Consider the following 23,993-nt stretch of genomic DNA (forward strand, 5'->3'; position numbering starts at 1 on the left):
AAATATAAGAGCAAAAAAAGTTTTCAATCCCTCTTCTCAACACAAACTCTCTCAATAATAAAACTCACTCGTTCATCTCACACACGTTTCTTTCTCTTTGACTGGAGCCTCAAACAGGGTTTTTAAAGGCTCTCAGTAACCAGTATCACCAGTCTTCACTAATGAACTCAACACTCATCAGTCAAACACAAACATATATATAGAGTTGGACAGGGATGTAAAACGAGTTATACAGTCTAATATTAAAGCCGCTGTTTAGTTATTAACGTTCAAATCTAAATTATGAATGTTAATATGTATGTTTATGTCTGATTAAGGTCCATATTCATATTGACTGATACTGACTGACACAGACGTCAAGATGCAAATAAAGGGAAAAAGTTGGACAAATACAAAAATAAGGAGGAAGTGAAATATGAAATAGGGGTTCTGAGTAATAAACAAATGATGTGATGAGCTGAATGAGGGATGAGAGCAGATATAATAATCACGTAGTTTAAATCTGCAGACAGAAACATCAGACTCAGGACAGAAACACACGACCTCTAAAGTAAGAACATGTTCAATCTTCAAACACAATTACACTTTCAGATGTTAATAGTGTCTAAATGATTGTGAATCAAGTTATGCTGCTAAAATGTTTTTATTACATGATCATGTTAAAATAAGTTATTTTTTTACTTTAGATTTTCAATGTGTTTTTGAATGGACCAGAATGGACCAAACTCTATATTTCATTCTTCTTCTCATTGGTAAGTGTGTTTGTTGTTTTATTTATGGTTTATAGTTTCATCAGGTTTGACCCTGTTATGAAAAGCATTAAATCAAACGCTCTCTTCAACACAGCTCTCTGCTCGGTATCTGAATGTGTTCAGCGTCAGTATCACTTTATAAACGTGTTGAAGAACTGGACTGAAGCTCAGAGACACTGCAGAGAGAATTACACAGATCTGGCCACCGTTGACGACATGAACGACATTAACGAGCTGAAGAAGAGTGTGAATGATGGACGTGTCTGGATTGGGCTGCAGAGGATGAATGTTGATAAATGGCAGTGGTCTTCAGGTGAACCTGCGCTCTATCTGAACTGGAGATCTGCACAACCTGATGGCAGAGATGAGTGTGCTTTTATGAGAAATGGAGAATGGAATGATTATTCATGTAGTAACAGCCTGACTTTCATCTGTAATTCATCTAACAACAGTAAGTGCAGCTCCATAGAATCTCAATAAACATTCATTTATAAAATACCATATACTGTGCAAAATTACTGCAATACTTTTTAATGTGGTCATAAATGTAGAAGATACTGTGGATATTTGTCACACTTTCAACTTCTTTATAGAAAATACACTGATATCGCAGCACTGGGCGGGGTGGTGGTCTTGTGATAATACACCAAACTAAATTCAAACTGTCCGCTTTGTCACTACCTGAGTTTTCCTCATTTGAATGCTTAGCTTTCAAATGCAAACCCCCTTTTCCGATGACAATATTACTTATCTACCGCCCACCCAAACCAAACTCAGCCTTTATTGATGAGATGCACGATCTACTCACAACACTTGGTCCTACCTCTGCCAATCTTTTGATACTTGGAGACATGAATATTCACGTTGACACCCCTGCTTGTCACTCAGCTGCAAAATATTTACAATTACTAGACTGTCTGAATCTTATACAGCATGTTGACGTCCCAACACACACCAGAGGGCATACTCTTGATCTGGTCATCACTGATTCTGTTTCCATCAACAACCTGCAAGTGTATGATCTTGGCTTATCTGATCATAAGTTAATTTCTATGGAATTGCCATTCCTGCCCCCTCACTCCAAGCCTAAACGCCAAATCTGCTTTCGTAACATAAAAAACATTGACCCAGACACCTTGACCTTGGATCTCCTGCATCTCTCCTCTGCCAATCTCTCATCAGCCAGCGAATCAGTCACATTTTACAACAATTCACTGTGCAGACTTTTGGATCTTCACGCCCCCATCAAGACCAAAACAGTGTCTTTCGCTCGCTCATCCCCATGGTACACCTCGGAGCTGCGGAGAATGAAGACACTTGGCCGTGCCCTTGAGCGTCGTTTTAAAACATCTGCACTAACCGTACACAGACTAGCCTATAGAGAACACCAACAAGCCTACTCCAAGTCACTTAAAGATGCACGGTCACAGTTCTTTTCGGACATCATCAACAACAATCCTGGAAACTCCAAGCAGCTCTTCTCTACAATAAACCATCTTCTTAAACCTCAGATTAAAATTCACACAGAAAACACAGAGGAACACTGCAACAACTTTATCACTTTCTTTAGAACAAAAATAGACTCCATCCGATCGCATCTCACTGGTCCCTCTGCACTACCTGCCCTTTCTGTCAGTTCACAGACTGGATTCTCCCACTCTCTCCACTGTTTCTCCGAGGTTTCACAACTTGAAATCGAGGGAATCATCAAAAAAATGAAATCATCTTCCTGTGCCCTGGACCCCTTCCCTACTACCCTCATAAAATCAAATCTCTCTGCCATAAGTCCCCTTATCACAAAAACAGTAAACCACTCCCTCCGGTCTGGCCATGTTCCTTCACCCCTCAAAATTGCGGCTATCACACCACTTCTTAAAAAAACCACTTTGGATCCGGAAAACCTTGCCAATTTCAGGCCCATATCCAACCTTCCATTCCTTTCCAAGGTATTGGAAAAAGCAGTTGCTGCTCAGCTCCAGGACCATCTTCAACATCATAACCTATACGATAAGTTTCAGTCAGGCTTCCGGTCCGCCCACAGCACAGAAACAGCTCTGGTCAGAGTCACAAATGACCTTCTGATGGCAGCCGATGCTGGCTCTCCTTCACTTCTCATCCTTCTTGACCTCACCGCAGCTTTTGACACTGTCGACCACAACATCCTTCTCAACCGCCTCCACAGTGATATAGGATTATCATATTCTGCCTTGGACTGGTTCACATCCTACCTTTCTGGAAGGACCGAGTATGTCAGTTTGGGTGGAGCTAAATCTCACCCACATGCTGTCACATGTGGTGTCCCTCAAGGGTCGGTACTTGGTCCAACCCTTTTCATTCTTTACATGCTCCCCCTTGGCCGCATCATAAGCCAACATGGTATCTCCTTCCATTGCTACGCTGATGACACACAACTTTACCTCAAAACAAACTCAACCCCCCACCCCCTCACTTCTCTGCCTTCATCCTCATCCACACCACTACTACTGACCTCTTGCCTGGAGGAGATTAAGGCCTGGATGAGTCAGAACTTCCTTCAGTTGAACTGTTCCAAAACTGAGGCAATCCTTGTCGGCACTCCTCATCAGGTCCAGTCGTCCCTGATTACCTCTATCACCTTTTCCGGAAAAGACATCCCCCTCTCATCAACAGTAACCAACCTCGGTGTAAGACTTGACCCTCACCTTACATTCGACAACCATATCAAACATCTGTGCAAATCATCCTTTTTCCATCTCAGGAATATTGCCAAACTCCATCCCACACTCACCCTTTCCGACGCCACAAAACTTGTCCATGCCTTTGTCTCCTCCAGGCTGGACTACTGCAACGCACTTCTCTATGGGATCTCTAGCAAGAGTCTGCAGAAACTCCAACACATACAGAACAGTGCTGCTAGGATCCTGATGAGAGTGCGTAAATATGAACACATAACACCCATCCTTCAAGCACTTCACTGGCTTCCCATCTCCGCCAGGATTCACTACAAAATCACTCTCCTCACCCACCAATGCATCTATGGCAATGCACCACTATACCTCAAGGAACTTCTCACCCAGCAAACATCAACCAGAAACCTCCGCTCACAAAATGGTAATTTTCTCTGTCCACCCAGAACCAAGCTCCGGACCATGGGAGACCGTGCTTTCTCCTCTGTTGCCCCACAACTGTGGAACTCATTGCCAGACCACCTGAGGGTTCCACAGTCAGTTGACCATTTTAAAAAAGGCTTAAAGACTTTTCTATTTAAAAATAGCTACAACTAATGCTGAACTTAACTGTTTTTACGTTTTCCTTTTCTTGCCCCTGTTTTTACTTTTGAAATAGGTTTGCTGTAGCACTTTGAGATTTGTTCGCAAATGAAAAGTGCATTACAAATAAAATTTATTATTATTATTATTATTATGATATTGAACACATTTTGATATTTGTTGTTCATAACTGTGGGAATCTGCCACTATAAGCCTAGAGAATTATATTTTCAGCAAATTTTACACTGTAAATTTTAAATTTGAAGAATAAATAAACACTGAAAAATATCAAGCCATTGTTTTGACAAACATACTTTGACGATGAATTCACTGGAAGCAAGCTGGTGAGAACCCAAACACAACTTTAATATAAACACTAATCAAAACACACAACAAAGGCATGGCAAGGCATGAAACAGAAACTGAAACAAGAACAACGACAGGGAACCTGGACAAGAAACATTCAATCCACGACAAAGACACAGGGCAAACATGAGGGCTTAAAAACACTAATTACAAGACAAAGAACACCTGTGGACAATGATCAGACAACTAACAAATGACAAGACACATGGCAGGATCACATGACAAACAGGAAATCACGTGACAGACAAGGACAAGGAACAAGACACAAAACCCATACCGTGACATAGCAGCAGCCCCCCCCCCCCCCCCCCAAAAAAAAAAAACACAATAGTTCAGGAGGGAGGTGAAGCGGAAGCGCTCTTGAGGGAGGGATGGAGGGCCAGGTCCATGCAGGGGAACGGGACCAGGGCATTGCAGTGGCATACCTGGGCCATGGAGCGTGGGCCAACCAGGCTGTGCAGGTGACCAGGGCAGACCAGGCAGTTAAGGGGGCCATGGCATCTTGGCCTCCATGGTCCCATCAAGGGACGTGACGTGAACAGTCTCTGGCTCGGCACACGTGACGTGAACAGTCTCTGGCTCGGCGGGCATGACGTGTACAGTCTCTGGCTTAGCAGGCACGATGTGTACAGTCTCTGGCTCTGCGGGCACGACATGTACAGTCTCTGGTTCAGTGGCCATGACATGATGAGTAGGCTCGGCAGGACTGACGTGAAGATCAGGCTGATGAGACTTGGCGTGAAGATCAGGCTGAACAGGCATGAGGTGAAGATCAGGCTGAACAGGCATGACGTGAAGATCAGGCTGACCAGGCGTGACGTGAAGATCAGGCGAATCAGGCATGATGTGAAAGGACTCAGACTTGACAGGCATAACGTGAAGATCAGGCATGACGTGAAGATCAGGCTGAACAGGCATGACGTGAAGATCAGGCTGACCAGGCATGACGTGAAGATCAGGCGAATCAGGCATGATGTGAAGAGACTCAGACTGGACAGGCATGACGTGAAGATCAGGCATGACGTGAAGATCAGGCTGAACAGGCATGACGTGAGGATCAGGCATGACGTGAAGAGACTCAGGCTCGGCAGGCATGATGTGAAGAGATTCAGGAATGGCGGCCATCCTAGGATATGGCCCTGGAATGGTGGTCGCGGCAAAACGAGACCCTGGGACAGTGGTCTCGGTTGAACGAGATTCTGGAGCGGTGGTCTCGGCGAAACGAGACCCTGTTCGGGCGGCCCTCTGGGCAGTACGTGCTGACATCAGCGGTGGATCTGTCACATTGGAAATTAGTCTTGGACGCTCATAGATCGATCCGGTGGCAGGCTTGGTGGCTGGCATGACGTGAAGATTATCAGGCTGGATGGGCGTGACGTGAAAGCAGGCTCGGCAGATCTGACGTGAATATCAGGCTGAGGGGATCTTGTGAGCTTGTGGAACCCCTCATCCACAAAGCCCCCCGTAAATAGCTAGCCGCTTATCCGAAGAGAAATGTCAATATATTGCTCTAACGTCCATTGCGGAGTGTTGTCAGGCATAAGGTATTACAGGAGATCTGTAAGGCCGTAACAGAACATGTCTTTCAAGACACAGCGATGGCGGCGCCCGCGTGCTGTGCATGTGTGTGAACAGTGTGTGACCCAGCGTGTGACAAAACACAGACTATATTAGAAATGGCGCCGAAGAAGATAAGTGATGTGGCTGAGGAAATCGATAATATTAAAGTCACGTTGGACTTCCTCAAAACACAGCTCACGGAGGTAAAGGAGCAAGGGACACGTATTTTGGATTTGGTGAAGGAGGTCCAGTCTCTTCGCATCCAGAACGCGGAGAAGGAGACGAAAATAGTGCAGCTGGAGAACCGGGTCGCAGACCTCGAACAATATTCGAGGATGAATGACATCATAATAACCGGGATCACGGTGAAACCCCGATCGTATGCTCGAGTGATAGACACAAACATCAGGAATTCAGCAGCTGAGATCGACACCAGCTCGACAGAGCAACAGGTAACGAACTTTCTACAATCAAAAGGAATTGATCTGGACTGCGATAATGTTGAGGCTTGCCATGTGCTGCCGAGGAGGAAAGTAGGCGATACATCTATTATCATCATGAGATTTGCAAACAGAAAACACAAGATTGCGATTATGAAGGAAGGAAAAAAGCTCAAAGGAACAAACGTTTATATCAATAGCCGCGCTTATGGAAGGCCAAGGCTGAGCCGTGCTAGTGCGTGCCAGGGCCAGTCGGGTTTCCACTGTCACTTCCGGTGCTTGAGCGGGGCTAACTTGGGGCCAACGGCCAGGATTTCTGGCCCGTCGAATACCTTGGGCCAAAGCAGGCCAGCTCGGGCTAGAGGCGTGGTCAAGGTAAAAGGTGGAGTTTATCGGTGTTAGGGAAAGGTATGGTCTGCGGCAAGATGCACATTTTAACTTTTTTATATCGCGCAAAATTATCGCTGCTCGAAATGGAGAATCGCCTGTACTGGTCTGTCGAGGATACCAAAGCTCTTCTGAGCATTTGGGCAGAAGAAAGAGTACAACGTCAATTTGACAATGTGTGCAGAAACGAGGATGTTATCAAGTACAGCATTTATAAATATTTGCTAACCCATTTATTAATACATTACACTCCAATGTTTTAATTGTTACAATCAGTTAACGCACTGTGAACAAACTAACAAACCAACAGCTGATTTTTGAAAATCTAGCGTTAACAAAGATAAACAAATACAGTAACAAATGTATTGCTACTGTTTCGTTCATGTTAACCCATACATTACATACTTTACTTTCTTGCAAAGTGGTACTGTAAACATTACTTCCCTAATTATGCGAAATGTAAATGCATATATTCATAATCATGGGTATAAATAGATGTATTAAACGAATAATACAATGACAGTTTAACATTAACACCTAACTTTATTTGTATTAATATAGCAAGCAAGATATAAGCTAGCAAAATATTTGTGTCTTTTCAGCATATAGTAAAGTTAGTGAAAAGCTCATAAAAACAACTCTGTGCAATATGATTTGAAGTTATGCTCACATCGACTACAAGATACGAATTAACTATACTATAAAATAAAATATTTACCGTTTCCATCCATTGCTGGCGACTCTGCATTCGCTGTAACCGAATCGCATGTCGTTGGATCGCTCTCTTTCGCCTTGCAGCCAACATAAGCTTTCGGCGTTGTCGCCGCTGAACCTCCATCTTCTTATCTTGGCTTTGCTGCCTCATCCTCCACCAAGCAAATACCAAAAAGAGCAAACAAACAGACGCTTCGGTCCTCTCCATCTCGATCGTCGTGCGATTTTAGCAAGCTAGTGTGTCCTGCCTGAATGAACTTCATAATTCCCGCTGAAATGGGTGGGGTTGTATGACGTTCGATCCAGGAAGGCGTGTTAAGGGCGGGGTTTATGGCAGCGCTGCGGGGCTACTGGCCCGGCAGTGAAAACGAAAGCCCGGTGCTTGAGGCCCGAGGCCAGTGACCCGGCTTGGCTCGCTGTTAGCCCTGGCCCGGCCCTGGCCCGACAGTGGAAACGCGGCTAATGAACACCTCACAAAGCGCAATGCAGACATCGCAAAGAAAGCTAGGTACTTGAGAAAAATGAAGAAAATACAACATACATGGACTGCCAACTGTAAAGTGTTTATAAAACTAAATGGAAGCCCAGAAGATGTGAAGGTTCTGGTGGTGAGGGATTTGGAAGAGCAGACTGAGTATGAGTAAAAAAGGTTGTCAGACTACTGGAATACGAGGTAAGCTGGTGGATACATATACTCAATTAAGTCACTCATCTGAAGCAGAAGATACAACCAGTCTGGAGTTACAAATATTTGAAAATAGTGATAACATAAGTTTCGATATGGAACAAGATATTAATCCGGACAAGAACTTTTTTACTGGTACAAACAACAACTGTAGTTACTATACAGAGGAAACGCACAATCAAATTAATAAAGATGGCAGACTCTCCATTATACATACAGTAGAAGTCTCTATGCAAACTTTGAGAATATTAAGAACTATCTGCATGGTTTGGCACAACCATTCAATATAATTGCTTCATCTGAAACATGGTTGCATAAGGAAAAAAAGGAAAAATTTGAATTGGATGGATACGACTTTTTACACGTGGACCGAAAACATGGAGTAGGAGGAGGTGTGGCATTATTTGTGGACAATAATTTGAGATTTAGTGTTGTGGAGGATATGAGTTTCATTGTTGAAAATTTATTTGAATGTATAACAATTGAGCTTGACAGAGAACATAGGAAAAATGTGATTTTGAGTTGTATTTATAGAAAACCAGGCTCATGTGTAGAAAAATTAGTGAATATATGGAGGAAATGTATACCAAAAAAGCTAGTAAAACAATTATTGTTTATGGAGACTTCAACATAGATATGCTTAATCCAAATAACCATAAAATGGCAGAAAATTTCATCAACACAATCAATAGCTTAAATTTGTACTCTAAAATTACTAGACCTACGACGATAACGACTCATAGCGTCATTGTTAATATGACAGAGGTGGCAAATACTTTCAATACAATTTTTTGTTAATATTGGGAAAGAGCTGGCAGAAAGTATTCCTGACCTTATAAATTATCAGTATGGTTATTGCTCTATTGATAGAAATGTAAATTCAATGTTCCTTTCTCCGGTAGAGGAAAGTGAGATAATTAAAATTGTTTTAAAATATAAGAATAAAACTTCAAATGATTGTAACAACGTTGATATGACGGTGGTGAGGAATGTTATTGAGGCCATTTCAAAACCTCTTACCTATATTTACAACTCATCATTTCAATCTGGCATATTTCCTAATCAAATGAAAATAGCAAAGGTCATTCCATTTTTTAAATCAGGAGACAAACATCAATTTACAAACTATAGACCGGTTTCTCTGCTGCCACAATTCTCAAAAATTCTAGAAAACCTTTTTATCATTCGTCTTGACGACTTTTTGGAAAAAAAACTATATATTTAATGAAAGCCAGTATGAATTTAGAGCAAAAATGGCAACATCACTTGCATTGTTAGATTTTATAGAAGAAATATCAAGTTCTGTAGATAACAAAATGCATACTATTGGAATATTTATTGATTTACAGAAGGCGTTTGATACCATTAATCATGAAATTTTGTTAGGAAAATTAGAGCGATATGGGATAAGAGGAAAGGTATTAGAATGGATAAAAAGTTATTTGACTCAGCGAAAGCAGTTTGTGAAATTGGGAGATTATTCGTCTGAATGCCTGGAAATTTCTTGTGGAGTGCCACAGGGGGCGGTGTTAGGCCCGAAATTGTTTCTTATTTACATTAATGATTTATGTCAAGTGTCAGAAGTATTGAAATTGGTGTTGTTTGCTGATGGCACTAATATTTGTTGCTCAGGCAATTATCTTCAGTTGCTAATATAGGAGAAAAATAAGGAATTAGAGAAGATTAAATTATGGGTTGGTACAAATAAATTATCATTCAATTTAAAGAAAACCAAATTTATGATGTTTGGTAATGGTCGAAATAATTTGCAAATTGAAATTAAGATGGATGGAAATAACATTGAAAAGGTTGTGGAAATAAAAATTTTAGGAGTCACAAATGACAATAAAGTGAACTGGAAACCTCACATTAGTCATGTCAGGAGTAAGGTTTCTAGGAGTATAGCAATAATTGGGAGAGCAAGGCAAGTTCTAAATCAGAAGTCGTTACGTATGCTCTATTGCTCATTAGTTTTGCCATATCTTACTTATTGTAGAGAAATGTGGGGAAATAATTACATCAAAACAGTTCAGCCAATTGTCATCCTATAGAAGAGAGCTTTAAGGATCATTCATGGGGTAGGTTATAGGGAACATACCAATACATATTTTATGGAGTCCAAATTTCTAAAATTTAAGGATTTGGTGGATTTACAGACTGTGCAAATTCTATATATGGCAAAGTGTAATAATTTACCTCAAAATGTACAAAAGTTAATTACTCGGAGAGAAGGAGGATATGGGTTGAGAGGAAAATTAAATTTCAGACTACCATTGGTACATAGTTGGAAGAAAAGTTTTTGTGTTTCAATACAAGGGGTGAAATTGTGGCACAACTTAAATGAGAAGCTTAAGGAATGTCCAAATATAAAACTGTCACGGTGCATCAATCCGGGTGTTCGTTCTGTGTCTCTGTTGGTGTGTTTTGTAGGCGTGGGTTTGTGGGTGTGTTCTACCTGTTTGTTGTTAGCACCAGCTGGTTCTTATCAGCCTTCAGCTGCAGCTTATCATTAGGCTTGTTAGCTGCCTTTATATCGCTGGAGTTCTCTGTGCTTAGTGTCGTTTCGTCACTCTTGTTTGCGTCTCTCTCACAGTTCCTGTGCCCTAGTCTCCGTGCGGAGTTTTGTCTGTGTTTCCTACGCATCCAGCCGGTTGGGAGCTCGCCTGAGTCTATTCACCTGACTAATAGTTCACCTTCACTGGATATTTCCCCGTCGGACTCCTTCCAGGTCGCCCGCCTGTTTAACGTGGTGTATTGAGTATCCTGTCGAGTGCGTACATCCTCGTCTGACGTTTTCCAGTCGGAGTATTGTCTTCCAGGTCTCCCGCCTGCTAAACGTGGTGTTTTGAGTTTCCCCTGTACTGTCTACAATAAACTGTTTTACTTGCATTTGGATCCACGACTACGACTCCTCATTGTGACATAAAACAATTCAGGAAAAGATTTAAAGAAATGATTTTTGAATGTTATAAAAATGATGAAAAATGAGCTGGTTAAGCTAGAAATTTTTGTTGCTAGAATATTGTGTAAATGTATGATGAAATATGAGTTTGTGTTTTGAAAAAATAAATAAAAAGTGAATAATACCAAAGGAAGTAAATTAATTAATCAAGAGTTTGAAAGAAGGGGTGGGAATCAATAAGTGTTAAACTTCATCCCACTCCTTTTCAAGCAGAGGTGAATTTTTATTTGTTTGATTATCACTGTACTTTTGATTATTGTATTATGTGTTACATATTGTACACTTTTTCATTGTATCCTTGAAATAAAAAAAGACATCATCGTCAATGTCCACCCCATAACAAAGTCCACAAAACTCCTCCACATAATTCTCAATAGGGCGATCACCTTGGCTGAGGCGAAAGAGACGGATTGCTGGGTCCATTTTTTTGGTTGTGGATTCTGTAACGATGAATTCACTGGAAGCAAGCTGGTGAGAACCCAAATGCAACTTTAAAATAAACACTTATCAAAAGACAAAACAAAGGCATGACAAGGCATGAAACATAAACAGAAACTGAAACAAGAACAACGACAGGCAACCTGGACAAGAAACATTCAATCCACGACGAAGACACAGGGCAAACATGAGGGCTTAAATACACTAATTACAAGACAAGGAACACCTGTGGACAATGATCAGACAACTAACAATGACAAGACACATGGCAGGATCACATGACAAACAGAGAATCGCATGACAGACAAGAACAAGGAACAAAACACAAAACCGATACCATGACACATTTGTAATGCATTTGTAATGAAATTGTAATGAATTAATGAATGCATACAATTTCAACATAGATGCACATCTTGATATTTACTCTTGTCCTGAGAACAAAATTCAGTTCTTGTCTTTTCAGTGCGATTTTTTTATTGTGTTCACTTGTTACACGTATTACAAAAATATGATAGTCATTTTGTTTTGCAGATTGTAATAAGAAAAAAATCATCTTGACACAAACCTGTAAAAATCGTCAGTGTTAGATGAACTTTAACTGATCTCACACAGACACATTGTCCATTCCCAGCCAGCACAGTCATGTGGGGCCCACATGGGTTTGACCTGGGCTATCTAACTGGGACCCAGCCAGTTTTGTCCACGGTTTCCATGTAGGCCCCACATGGATTTGCCCAGATGAAATGAACACTGCTCAGTGAGCACACTACAGGCTGTTAAATGTAACACTGATCAGTGTTGGAGTTAATGAGACTATTAATTGATTGAATAATGATTAAGCATTATTGATGAACAGCTGTTGTTAACAAGAAGAATCACTGAAGAAAAGAGAAACACAAGAACTACTTCCAGCCACAGCCTTAGATTAAATCAACTGAAGATAAAATACACGAAATCTCTCAAGATCTGATTAAACAACTCCACAAACAGCATTACCAGCTTCACTTATTACTAACCAGGTTTACTTTATTTCTGCTAGACGTCTACAGAAGTTCTTATTGAAAATTAACAGAGGTTCAGATGTTGATTATTTATTGAAAATAATAGTTTGGTTTGGTGTCACCATTATGGTGATCAGTGTTTGGTTTAGTTGGGCAAGAAATAAAGTAAACCTGGTTAGTAATAAGTGACGCTGGTAATGCTGTTTGTGGAGTTGTTTAATCAGATCTTGAGAGATTTCATGTATTTTATCTTCAGTTGATTTCATCTAAGGCTGTGGCTGGAAGTAGTTCTTGTGTTTCTCTTTTCTTCAGGGATTCTGCTTGTTAACAGCAGGTGTTCATCAATAATGCTCAATCATTATTCAATCAATTAATTATCTCATTAACTCCAACACTGATCAGTGGTACATTTAACAGCCTGTAGTGTGCTCACTTTGCAGTGTTCATTTCATCTGGGCAAGCCCATGTGGGGCCTACATGGAAACCGTGGACAAAACTGGCTGGGTCCCAGTTAGATAGCCCAGGTCAAACCCATGTGGGCCCCACATGACTGTGTTGGCTGGGTTACAACGTGAACTAGAAACAAACGGACTAGAAACGAGAAACACTAATAGTGTTATTATTGCAACAATATTAATTTTTTTATTAGTCTACAATTCAACATTTAGAATAGATTTTTTGCTGATATATTTTCAAGGACTAGTTAACGCACACATTTAGCTGCAGTCTTCATCTGTTTATGTTTCTCTCGTTCAGCTCTGTGTTTCTGAATCCAGTATTCCACAGAAATGTGTAACAAAACATGATGGAGAAATATAGTTACAATAAAATTATCACAAAAATTCACAATAGATAATTGATGTTATATCAGCAAAATCATCATGGATAAAATTTGAATATTTAATATATCATCATCTGTAGAAACAGTCTTTGAATGACACGTGTTTCGGATGCTTCCACCGCTGCTCTTATTCACATTAAAAACCATAACGCAACATAAGAATAATGAACAATCTGTTTCATGAATATGTTTCCATGTCTTAAATTGAACACAGGACTCGTCTTTGTCAATCAGATGAAGAACTGGAGAGACGCTCAGAGTTTCTGCAAACAGAATCACATTGATCTGGTCAGTGTGAGGAACCAGAATGAGAATCAACAGATTCAGAAGTTCATCAATGATAATAAGATATCTAATGATGTCTGGATCGGTCTGTTCAGAGTCAGAGACCCATGGCAGTGGTCAGATCATAGTAACTCCTTATTCAGATACTGGAATACTAGTGAACCTGATATTAAAGGAAAACTTAAAAACTGTACAGTGATCTTACCAAACACTCTGGGTCAATGGCATGCCGATTCTTGCAGCAACCAATATCCTTTTGTGTGTCATGAAGGTGAGCAGATCCTCACAAAACAGACACAATCCATCCATCACCTCCAGATATCTTAAAGGGGTCATATAATGGTACATGCACTTTTACAAGTTGATTGTACTGAAATGTGTGTTGGCAGTGCCTGTACACAACCATCATATAATGATAAAAATCCATCCAGTGTTTTTGTTTTAATCTCCTTATATGTTTTCCCCTGCCTCAAATTGAGCCGTTCGATTTTGTGACGTCACTACACAGCAAAATCCCCAGTGTTAAATTAACACTCCTGGGGCCTCATGTACAAAGACTTGCATTGAATTCATACTAAAACATTGCGTACGGACAAAGCTGTAAATGTGCGTACGCACAAAAAAAAAACAGATGTATGAATCTCTGCGTACGAAGGTTCCCACGCATATTCTCTTTGTACATCCCAATTAACGTAAAATTGAGCGCACATGCACGAGCACAACGCCCCACCCAGTCTCCTCCCTCAATTAAATCATTTAAATATGGTAATTAGTCCAATTTGGAAAAAGAAACCTGCAAGAACATGGCTAAAGCAAGCAAGAAACGAAATTTCACTGAAAATGAATTAGAGGTCCTACTATTAGAGGTAGAAACAAGAAAAAATATTTTATTTGGAACTTTGTCCTCTGGAATGAATAACAAAAGAAAGAAAAAAGAGTGGGAGAGTTTGTCTGATGCCGTCAACGCGGTGGGATCTGAGAGTCGCACTGTAAATGAAGTGAAGAAGTGGTCTGACATAAAGGTGGAAGTTAAGCGGAGAACTGCTGCGCACCGCCACAGTGTGGGCAGAACAGGCGGTGGTACAGGGGCCGATGAACTTTCACCCTTTGATCAGAGAGTTGCCTCTATTGTAGGAGACACGTTAATCTCTGGAATCGTATCCGTTGATGTGGGAGACTCGGATATACTGCAGGACTGCCAGCAAGGTAACTAATGTAAAATGTATTTCCTTAACTTTGATACATATAGCCTACCAGCCACCATTTTAATTTTAAAATGCATGCAATGTAGCAAAAAGTACACCAGAGATTTTTCGTATCCACTGCTTTTATTGCAAATGCGTGTACCCATTAATAAGGAACCGATTCAAATTACTGTTAACATGTGGCTGTGTTTATTTGGACTTAGGAACTGCAGGAACAACAGCAGGAACGTCCACTGGCACGCACTCAGAGTCCGCACCACCAGAGTCTGCACCACCCGAGCAGCCAGAGCCCATTCAGTCCAGCGTCTCCGGTGTCTCTAATGCTCCCCCCAGTGCTGAAGCCCGTCCATCTGGCCGCGTCTTGACGCATGCTGTTCTGGAGTCACAACAGCAAATTGTTAGGACCATTGGAGAAATTAACAGTCACCTGAAAAATGTCACTGACGCACTCACAGAAATAAGCCATTCATTAAAGGAATTGGTGAAAAAATGAACTTTGTGTCTGAGTACCATTTATATTGTCGCAATTACACGTTGACGGGCCTGAATGGCTTGTTGATTGTGCTGCACATATACTGGTCCTGGGTCAGAGTCATGTGGCAGTGCTGCCACCTCACCAAAGGGTATGCCATGCCTGTGCGCGACATTGTGCAGCACTCCACAGGCCAGTATGATGTGGCAAACCTTGTCAGGGCGGTATAACAGCATCCCCCCGGTCCTGTCAAGGCAGCGCCACCGACATTTCAGCTGCCCAATCGCCCGCTCCACAACTGACCGAGTGCGAGAATGGGCATCATTGTATCTGCGCTCTCGGTCAGTTTGTGGGTTGGTGAGGGGGGTTAACAGCCACGTCTTTAGTGGATAACCACTGTCTCCTGATGGGCAGTTGAATAATAACACACAAAAATTAAACTTTTAGATAGAACCATACATTTAAATGCATAACTTACCAAGTAGCCACCCATCGCGCACCCTGCCAGCTTGGAGTCTCATCCCAACCATGCTATTTGTAAGGATATATGAATCATGGGTTGCCCCAGGCCACCTTGCCACAATATTTGTTAGGCGCATTTGTGCATCACATATAATCTGCACATTTATTGAATGAAAATGTTTCCGATTCACATATACAAATTCTTCTTCAGATGGCGCCTTTATAGCAATATGTGTGCAGTCGATCGCTCCGATTACATTAGGAAAACCGGCTATCGCAGCAAATTGCGCTTTAATGTTTGGCTGGTCACCTGCATCGTATGGGAACGTTATATACCTGGTAGACAAGCGGATGATCCCGTCCCATACAGCTGGCATTGCACGGCTCAAACACGACTGGCTTATTCCTGAGCGGTCTGCCAGTTCTCTTTGGAAAGAACCAGTTGCCAGGAAACCAAGTGTAGTAAGCACCTGTAAAGGAACGGGCAATGCGTGGCTCCTCACTGTCTCTCTTTCCAAATTCGGACCCAACTCAGCGCAGAGTTCCAAGAGTATAGGCCGTGGAAATCTGAAACGGCTGATAAGCCAGTCATCATCGTGGGCCAGAAAATCATTGTGGTCCCTAAAAACTCGTTCTCTCCGTATTCGTCCATTGAAAATGTCCTCTAATAAAGCCAACGCTGCCATTGCTAGACGGGTTGTATCAATTTGCACATGCTTTATATATGTTCTTACTTAATTGCATAATTAATAGAATATTTTAATAAGACTTGTGTGACAATAATATGTCAAATAATTGATCAATTACAAATTATAAGCAATATCTGACAGCTGGTGGTGCGATAGAACAATTCGTAGTGTAATGTTTGCCACTTCACTTTATTGCCTCTATGAGTCGCCAACGGACAAAAACTATGAGAAATGTACGTACGCTAGACATGAGATCGGCGTGGAGGAACGCACATTCTCGCGTTAATTTCACTGTTAGTACATCCGACCGTGAGCGTGAAAGCTGGCGTACGCCGTGTTTTTGTGCGTACGCAGTGTTAATACATGAGGCCCCTGGTGTACATATAGATCCAACTACAGGGTGTTAAAAATGAACACTGAAGCAGTGTTGAAGTTAATGACATAATTAAGTGATTAATTAAGTGATGATTGGCCATTAGTGGTGACACCTGATGTTAATAAGCAGAATCATTGAAGGAAAGAGAAACAACAAGAACGGAAAAAAAGAGAAACACAAGAACTACTGACTTCGAGCCTTTACACATTGTTGCACTTATTATTACCAGTGTGACTTTCTTTCTGTCATACATCTACAAAAGTTATTAAGAATCAACAGAAGTTTAGACGGCAATGTTTTATGGAATTTTTCATTTCAAGCCACCATTATGGTGATCAGTGTTTGTTTTAGTTGGGCTCTTGAACCTTTTCATTTTTTATTGTTAGTTTTTCTCTGGCTGCTCCAACATTGTTTTTATAAAGCACATTTGTTATTGCACGAGAAAACCTGCTAACAATATGTTGTGATGATGAAATGTTTGTCATGTCACTCAGAGTCTAAATCTTTGACTATATGATTGATGTTGCGTTTTAGTATTGGTGATTGTAGCCCTGAGATTCTACAGTTTGAGATCCAACAGAAATTTGAACAATTTTGAAAAATCTTTGTGCACTGGAGCTGTTGTGTTTAGACACACAAACATCAATAATCAGCATATAAATCACAACAATGGTGACAATAAACAAACTAGTGACACACAGATCAACTCTGAACATCACAAAACAAGCTATTAAAGTCATAACAAAACAATAGCAAAATAAAAACATGCAAACAGGAAAAACAATGAAAATTACAGGACAATTCAGCTGTATAATTTATTCATACAGGAATGCATGATGGGAGCCATGGATGCATTTTGATTGGTGGCTCCCATCATGCACTGCAATATGAATCTTGTGTGTGATTGTCACCATTGTTGAGATTCATATGTAGATTCTTGATATCCATGTGGGATTTTTAAACCTTCAGATTATTAAAGCACTGCTGGAATTAGCTACTATAATGAATAGAACCTTTGTATAATCAGTTTATAATGATGGTTGAGTGAATCAGGACACTACAGGATTGTAATTTCATAATTTAAACTAGAGTTGTGACGTTCGCGAACGAACCGATTCTTTTGAACGGCTCATAAACATGAACGATGGGAGCCGAGTCGCGGCTGGAGGGGAGCCGTTCTTTCTGTCGTCCTTTTTTCCTATGCGTGTTTCACACAGATGCACACAAATTAGCTCCTCAGTTATAGGGGAAGGGGCGCACCCAGCGCAGGGGTGCTACTACTTAACATCATGATGATAGTAGTTGTGCACGCGCGCGCATCCTATACGTGAGTACTCCAGTGGAAAAAAAACCCTACGTGCCCTCTGTCATTGGGTAGGAGCGGAGCCAATGACTTGTGCACGCTGCCGTCAAGCTGGCTTCTTAAAACTGACTAAATATTTAAAGCTACACTGTGTAACTTTTTTAGTTTATTCTTAGCTAAAAACACTAAGTTCTTTCAAAAATATATGTGCTCATTAATGTATATTTACTTCGTTCAAGTAATAAAGTATTCTCGTGAGTGTATAATATGCCATTGAAAATACATACAGGTGGGGGCTTCTAATGTCGGTCGCCATGTTGCCCCTCTATCTTGAAAGTACATTAGCCAAAGAGGGACATACGGTTAATTCAAGCTTCACCTTTCACTCATGGACGAGGTCGAACTGGAAGCCATGTTAATCTTGGACTACATTGGCCACCGTAGGAGTTAAAACGAAATCGGAATTGAGAGGAACAGAAACTAATATTCACTGGATGGTCATATACCTTTTCACCGCTAGATGGGGGTAAAAATCACACAGTGTAGCTTTAAAAAGAGCCAAAAGAGCCGTTTTTTATATTTTTTTTTATCAAAATGTTCATGTGTGATAATGTTCTTGTGTGGAAGTGTTAGTGTTTGTAGTAAAAGCTGTTTTGCACAGAAATTCATTGCAGCCGGCTTTGTTTTTGATGTTTATTTGTGAGTAGGTATTGTATGAATAACATAAGTCAACATAGCTTTACACATACACACACCTTGTACTAAAGGTAAATCCAAAATAGTGATGCCACTTTCTAAGCAGAGGGATGTTGGGCAACCCTATAGAATATAGTCCACACACGACAAATGAGGTAATAATCAATATTTCATGAATAATTCAAACTCAGATATTAGTGTGTAATATCTGAGTTTTAATTATTTTACTACAAATCTCACCTCATCATTCCTCCCAGTGATTATTTCCAGGATAAACTGAGATACCCCCAAGCTGGCTTCTTAAAACTGACTAAATATTTAAAAAGAGCCAAAAGAGCCGTTCTTTTGAACGGCTCTTTGAAAGGAACGGATCGCCAAGATCCGGATCCCCTCAAAGAGCCATAAATCCCATCACTACTTTAAACATAACCATCATGACCTGGGCCGTGTTTCCTATAAGCATCTTAAGCCTAACTTGATCATAGTATGATAGCAACAAAAGGTCTGTACGATCAAATTAGGCTATCGATGCTTTCGGGAAACACAGCCCATGTCATGGTTTCTCTTGCAGTAATACATGTGTTTTATAAACACAGACTTGGAGCTGCCAGAGAAAAACTAATGTTAAAAAGCAAAGAGTCCAGTGCCCAACTAAAGCAAACACTGATCGCCATAATGGTGACATGAAACGAAACATTCCATAAAGCATTACCATCTAAACTTCTGTTCAATATAAATAAGATTGTGTGTAGATGTATGGCAGAAATACACTGGTAATAATAAGTACAATAATGTCTAATGGCTCGAAGTCAGTATTTCTTGTGTTTCTCTTTTTCGGTTCTTGTTGTTTCTCTTTCCTTCAATGATTCTTCTTATTAACATCCGGTGTCACCACTAATGGCCAATCATCACTTAATTAATCACTTAATTATCTGATTAACTTCAACACTGCTTCAGTGTTCATTTTTAACACCCTGTAGTTGGACCTATATGTACACCAAGAGTGTACATATGTACACTGGGGATTTTGCTGTGTAGATCGAATGCTCCTCCCACGATTGATAATTGACAGCAGCGTTTCAACACAGACCCGCCCTGAGCGAGCTGTCATCGTAATCCGCCATTGTTGATACACTGGAGCAGAATGGAGTCTAAGCGATTGTGGTGTTCTGTTCTTGGCTGTAATAATAAACACAGCAGTTGTTTTAATGTTCCTAAATTCGCTGAAGACGCAGTGGCTGAGTTTTGTTTTTGAAGGGAATATTCCCAACGATCTACGTAAATGCTTTTATGTTTGCGCTAATCATTTCTCATTTCTGTTCCTGCTGCACCTCCAGAAGAAGTGAGTGTAACGTTTTATTAACCTTTAAATATTAATCTTTGCAAATCACTTGCACGCTTCACGATGAATGTGGCTAATGTTTACACGCAGGGTACATTACGGCATGTTTCTCTGTAACGTTACGTCGTTCTCAACATAATTCATAATCCCACGTTTATAATGAACAACGCTTTATGGTTAATGTGTTATTAAAAACCCTGCCAGTGCCAGTACATACAAAAATAGATCGAAGTGACATTACGTTAACCAACCATTTAGAAACGTCCTGTTCAAGCCTTAATTGTCGAACGTCATCTTGTTCCGGGTCCGACTCCGGTTCCTTGTTGGTATGGTTGGACAGATGTTTCTTCAGAGACTCCCGCTGACATTCTTGTTCCAAAATATACCCTCAACTGTTGTCAAGGCAACACTCCACTGCTGTTGTGTCAAAACGGGGCGGAGTTAGCAAAGCTCATTATCATTTAAAGGCATATGCACTGAAACGGCGTGCTGAAAACAGAGCTGTTTTTGACTAGGTAAAATTAGTGTTTTCTTACAATACTAATGAGAATTTTTAATAAAAGTATATTACAAAGTTTTCATTTAGACCCTAAAGTTTCATATTAACTTGTACAAAAATGGCATTACGTGACCCCTTTAAAGTTCACGCTACATGTCTGACATGACAAATTCCTCCACAGTGTTTGTTCTGCATGTTGTTTTTGATCAGTCTCTCTCTAGTTTTTGCTTGTGGTTTGTTTTGTGTCCAGATAAACTGATTCTGATCACTGAGAATCTGACGTGGACTGAAGCTCTGAGACACTGCAGACAGAATTATACGGATCTGGTCTCCGTTCATTCAGTCGAGATGCAGAATAAGGTGATGAATGTGGTTAAACGTGCGTCTACTGAGGCGGTGTGGTTGGGTTTACACAACTACTGCAGCATGAACATGTGGCTCTAGTTGAGCGGAGAGGTCGTGTGCTATCAGAACTGGGCTCCAGGGAACGGAGTGACACCGGAAAACTGCAGCCTTGAGAAGAGAAAAGGAGCAGTTCAGTCTGGAGGAGATCAGCGCTGGATCAGCCGTCCTGAGACTCACAAACTCAACTTCATCTGCAGCAGATATTAGGAGTGAGAAGACCTGAATTTGTGTGTGTTTACTTACATTCACTGTTTTCTTTCTTTATTTTTATTTAATTTACTTTCTTATGTTTAATTTGTTCTTTAGTCATTTCTGAGTGAATATTCTGATTATATTTTAATAGTCTGTATTATTTCTCTGTTATCAATTATCATAACATAATGTGATCTTATTAAAGTTTTCTGACATCAGTGAATAATCTTTAGATGTCTAAAATACTAATACAATATATGCGTGTTTTAAGACTCTTTTTGCATATCTGGTGTTTTTAAGTGTCTTTATGTTTTCCACTAATCGCATCTGTATCAATAACTGTTGAATGTGATTCTGTGAGCAGCAGCTCTTAAGAATAATCATTATTTGTCTCAGGAGAATTAAATCTGGTTTATTCTTATAAAGGCTGTGTTATAAAGGAAGTGATGTCACAATGAACTGGCAATTAAATGTAATAAATATGTAAAATTTATATTTGATTGTTGGTGTGTTTGGTTGATATTTAGGATATGATGTCGCTTATAAAACATGCACATTTCAGTTTCCTGGAATAAATCTGTGGCGTGAATCTCTTGGGTGGACAGCGAATCGATTTAATTCATGATTCATACGTTTTCAATTTAAGAATTCAGAATGATTAGATTTGAGACTATTCACAATGAGATACAATTCAATTAATGATTCGATTCTGAATTTCTAAAGTGCATTCATAAAATTATTTAAATGCTTCCCTTAACGTTTCTTATTCATCGTGTGAGACACCGAGAGACAAAAGCAAATTTGCGAGAGACAAAATCAAAACCCTTTTTTCCATTGATAGATCATGTTAGTTCTTGATGATGTTACATCACTTTATTTTATTAACCTATAAAAAATGCTATATGTAGAAATTTACATAAGCCAAGATTTAAAAAGGCTTTAATTATTTGTTTGGCCTGCAAGGGCAACCCAGTCTCTTACTATTGCGTATACCACGAGTTTTCATTTTCATTTGGCGTAGTATTTACACGCCAAAGTCACATTTTGCGTTCATATGGTACGCAAAACCCTCCCGTTAAACTTCTATTGATGGAAAGTGCGTATGCATTGCACGTACACTGTAAAAAAAGATTAGTTGACTCAACTTAACTAAGTCAAGTAATCTTGTTCCTTTGACTGAGTTAAGTTGAATCAACTTATAGTGTCAAGTTTATTGCACTTCAAAACACGAGTTGACTCAAGGTCCTGTATCAAGTAAAGTGGACTGGAAAACATTAGTTAAGAGAACTAAAAAAAAGATGTTGGTTGAACTTATGTTGGTAAATGAACTGCATTTATATAGTGCCATCCAGCTCATCGGGAGCAGCTGGGGTTAGGTGTCTTGCTCATGGACACCTCGACACTTGGTCAGGTGAAACCGGGGATTGAACAACCAACCTTCTGGTTTGTAGACAACCTACATGAACCACTGAGCCACTGCCGCTCAGATTTTATCAAGTTAGTTTAGATTTCTTTAGTTAGTTTAGATTTAGATTTTTTTTAGATTTCAAAAATTTAAGCAAACTAATATCTACAAATAATCTACATGAGAATTGAGAATTGGCCAGTCAAACTTAACACTGACACTCTGGCGGCGCTAGCCAGCTAGCGCTACATGCTAACGTATTTCCAAAAAACGAACAAACATGAAATATTCATCACAGGTTATGTTGACGGATAGTTTGAGATGGAGAGACATTAGACAAGTGCACATTACCAACTCTGTAAAAAAATTGCTGTAAAAAAACAACCAAATCTTACACTATCATGCTGTTTTCCATTAAAACAGCAATATACTGTAGAAAAAAATGCATTCGGGGTGATATTTGTCGTTTTCGAGAAAGTAGCCTACAGGAATATACTGTGAATTAACAGCGCTCAAAATCATATCCTATACCCTCATTCACTATTCCCTACATTAGTTCACTAAAATAGTCCATGCATCCAGCTCGTTGGGAGCAGCTCGGGTTAGGTGTCTTACTCATGAACACCTCGACACTTGGTCAGGTGGAACCGGGGATAGAACCACCAACCTTTCGGTTTCTAGACAACTTACATGAACGACTGAGCCACTAACGCCCCATGACAATATGTAGTTGTCGCGCTGGAGTCCTGCGTCTTCTGAGGCAGCGACAGAAACGTAGGACGTGTGAGGCTTTATTCTGTGTGTTCATCTCCGCCGGTCCTATAATTCAACACGTCTCCATTATATTGTCTTTTTCTGCTCGACCGTCACTTTGCAACAACACAACCTTGTTTCTGCAGTGACTTTCAGCATGTTTCCTATAACAGCGTCTGACGTGTTTACATCTATCGTGGCGTGAGAAAGTGACAAACCACGTGAGATCCAACTAGAGCAGTCAGACAGAGACAGATTTCCAGAAATGTGATTTGAATAGGGTTTTAAACCACATATGAATGTAGCTCAAAATGGATTTGTAAAAATCACACACATGTGATTTTTTTTGCTGTTCACACTTGTTAAAGGGATAGTTCACCCAAAAATGAAAATTAAATTTACATTTAGTCATTTAGCAGACGCTTTTATCCAAAGCGACTTACAACTGAGGACTAAAGCAAGCTAGTTATCATGAAGAGGCAAGAATAACGCAAGAAGTGCTCAAAATACAA

General features: G+C 40.3%; 2 protein-coding genes across 3 annotated transcripts in view; both read left to right on the top strand.

Annotated features, from left to right (window-relative positions):
* Positions 1–23,993, top strand: part of LOC143736473 (salivary C-type lectin 2-like) — a 318,478-nt gene that overhangs the window by 285,704 nt on the left and 8,781 nt on the right.
* On the top strand, positions 326–21,814 carry LOC143736470 (lymphocyte antigen 75-like). Of its 2 annotated transcripts, XM_077227172.1 has the most exons (5): positions 326–550; positions 687–752; positions 847–1,203; positions 13,612–13,953; positions 20,977–21,814. In XM_077227172.1, the coding sequence occupies exons 2-5, from the start codon at positions 716–718 to the stop codon at positions 21,168–21,170; spliced, it is 930 nt and encodes a 309-aa protein (XP_077083287.1). In that variant the 5' UTR covers positions 326–550; positions 687–715; the 3' UTR covers positions 21,171–21,814. The 2 variants fall into 2 exon arrangements, with proteins under 2 accessions (XP_077083287.1, XP_077083286.1); XM_077227171.1 differs by having other exon boundaries at positions 326–752; positions 20,977–21,348.

Source organism: Siphateles boraxobius, unplaced genomic scaffold, assembly GCF_051911475.1.
Source record: "Siphateles boraxobius isolate OS27281-9 unplaced genomic scaffold, OSU_SipBor_1 130, whole genome shotgun sequence".
NCBI lineage: Eukaryota > Metazoa > Chordata > Actinopteri > Cypriniformes > Leuciscidae > Siphateles > Siphateles boraxobius.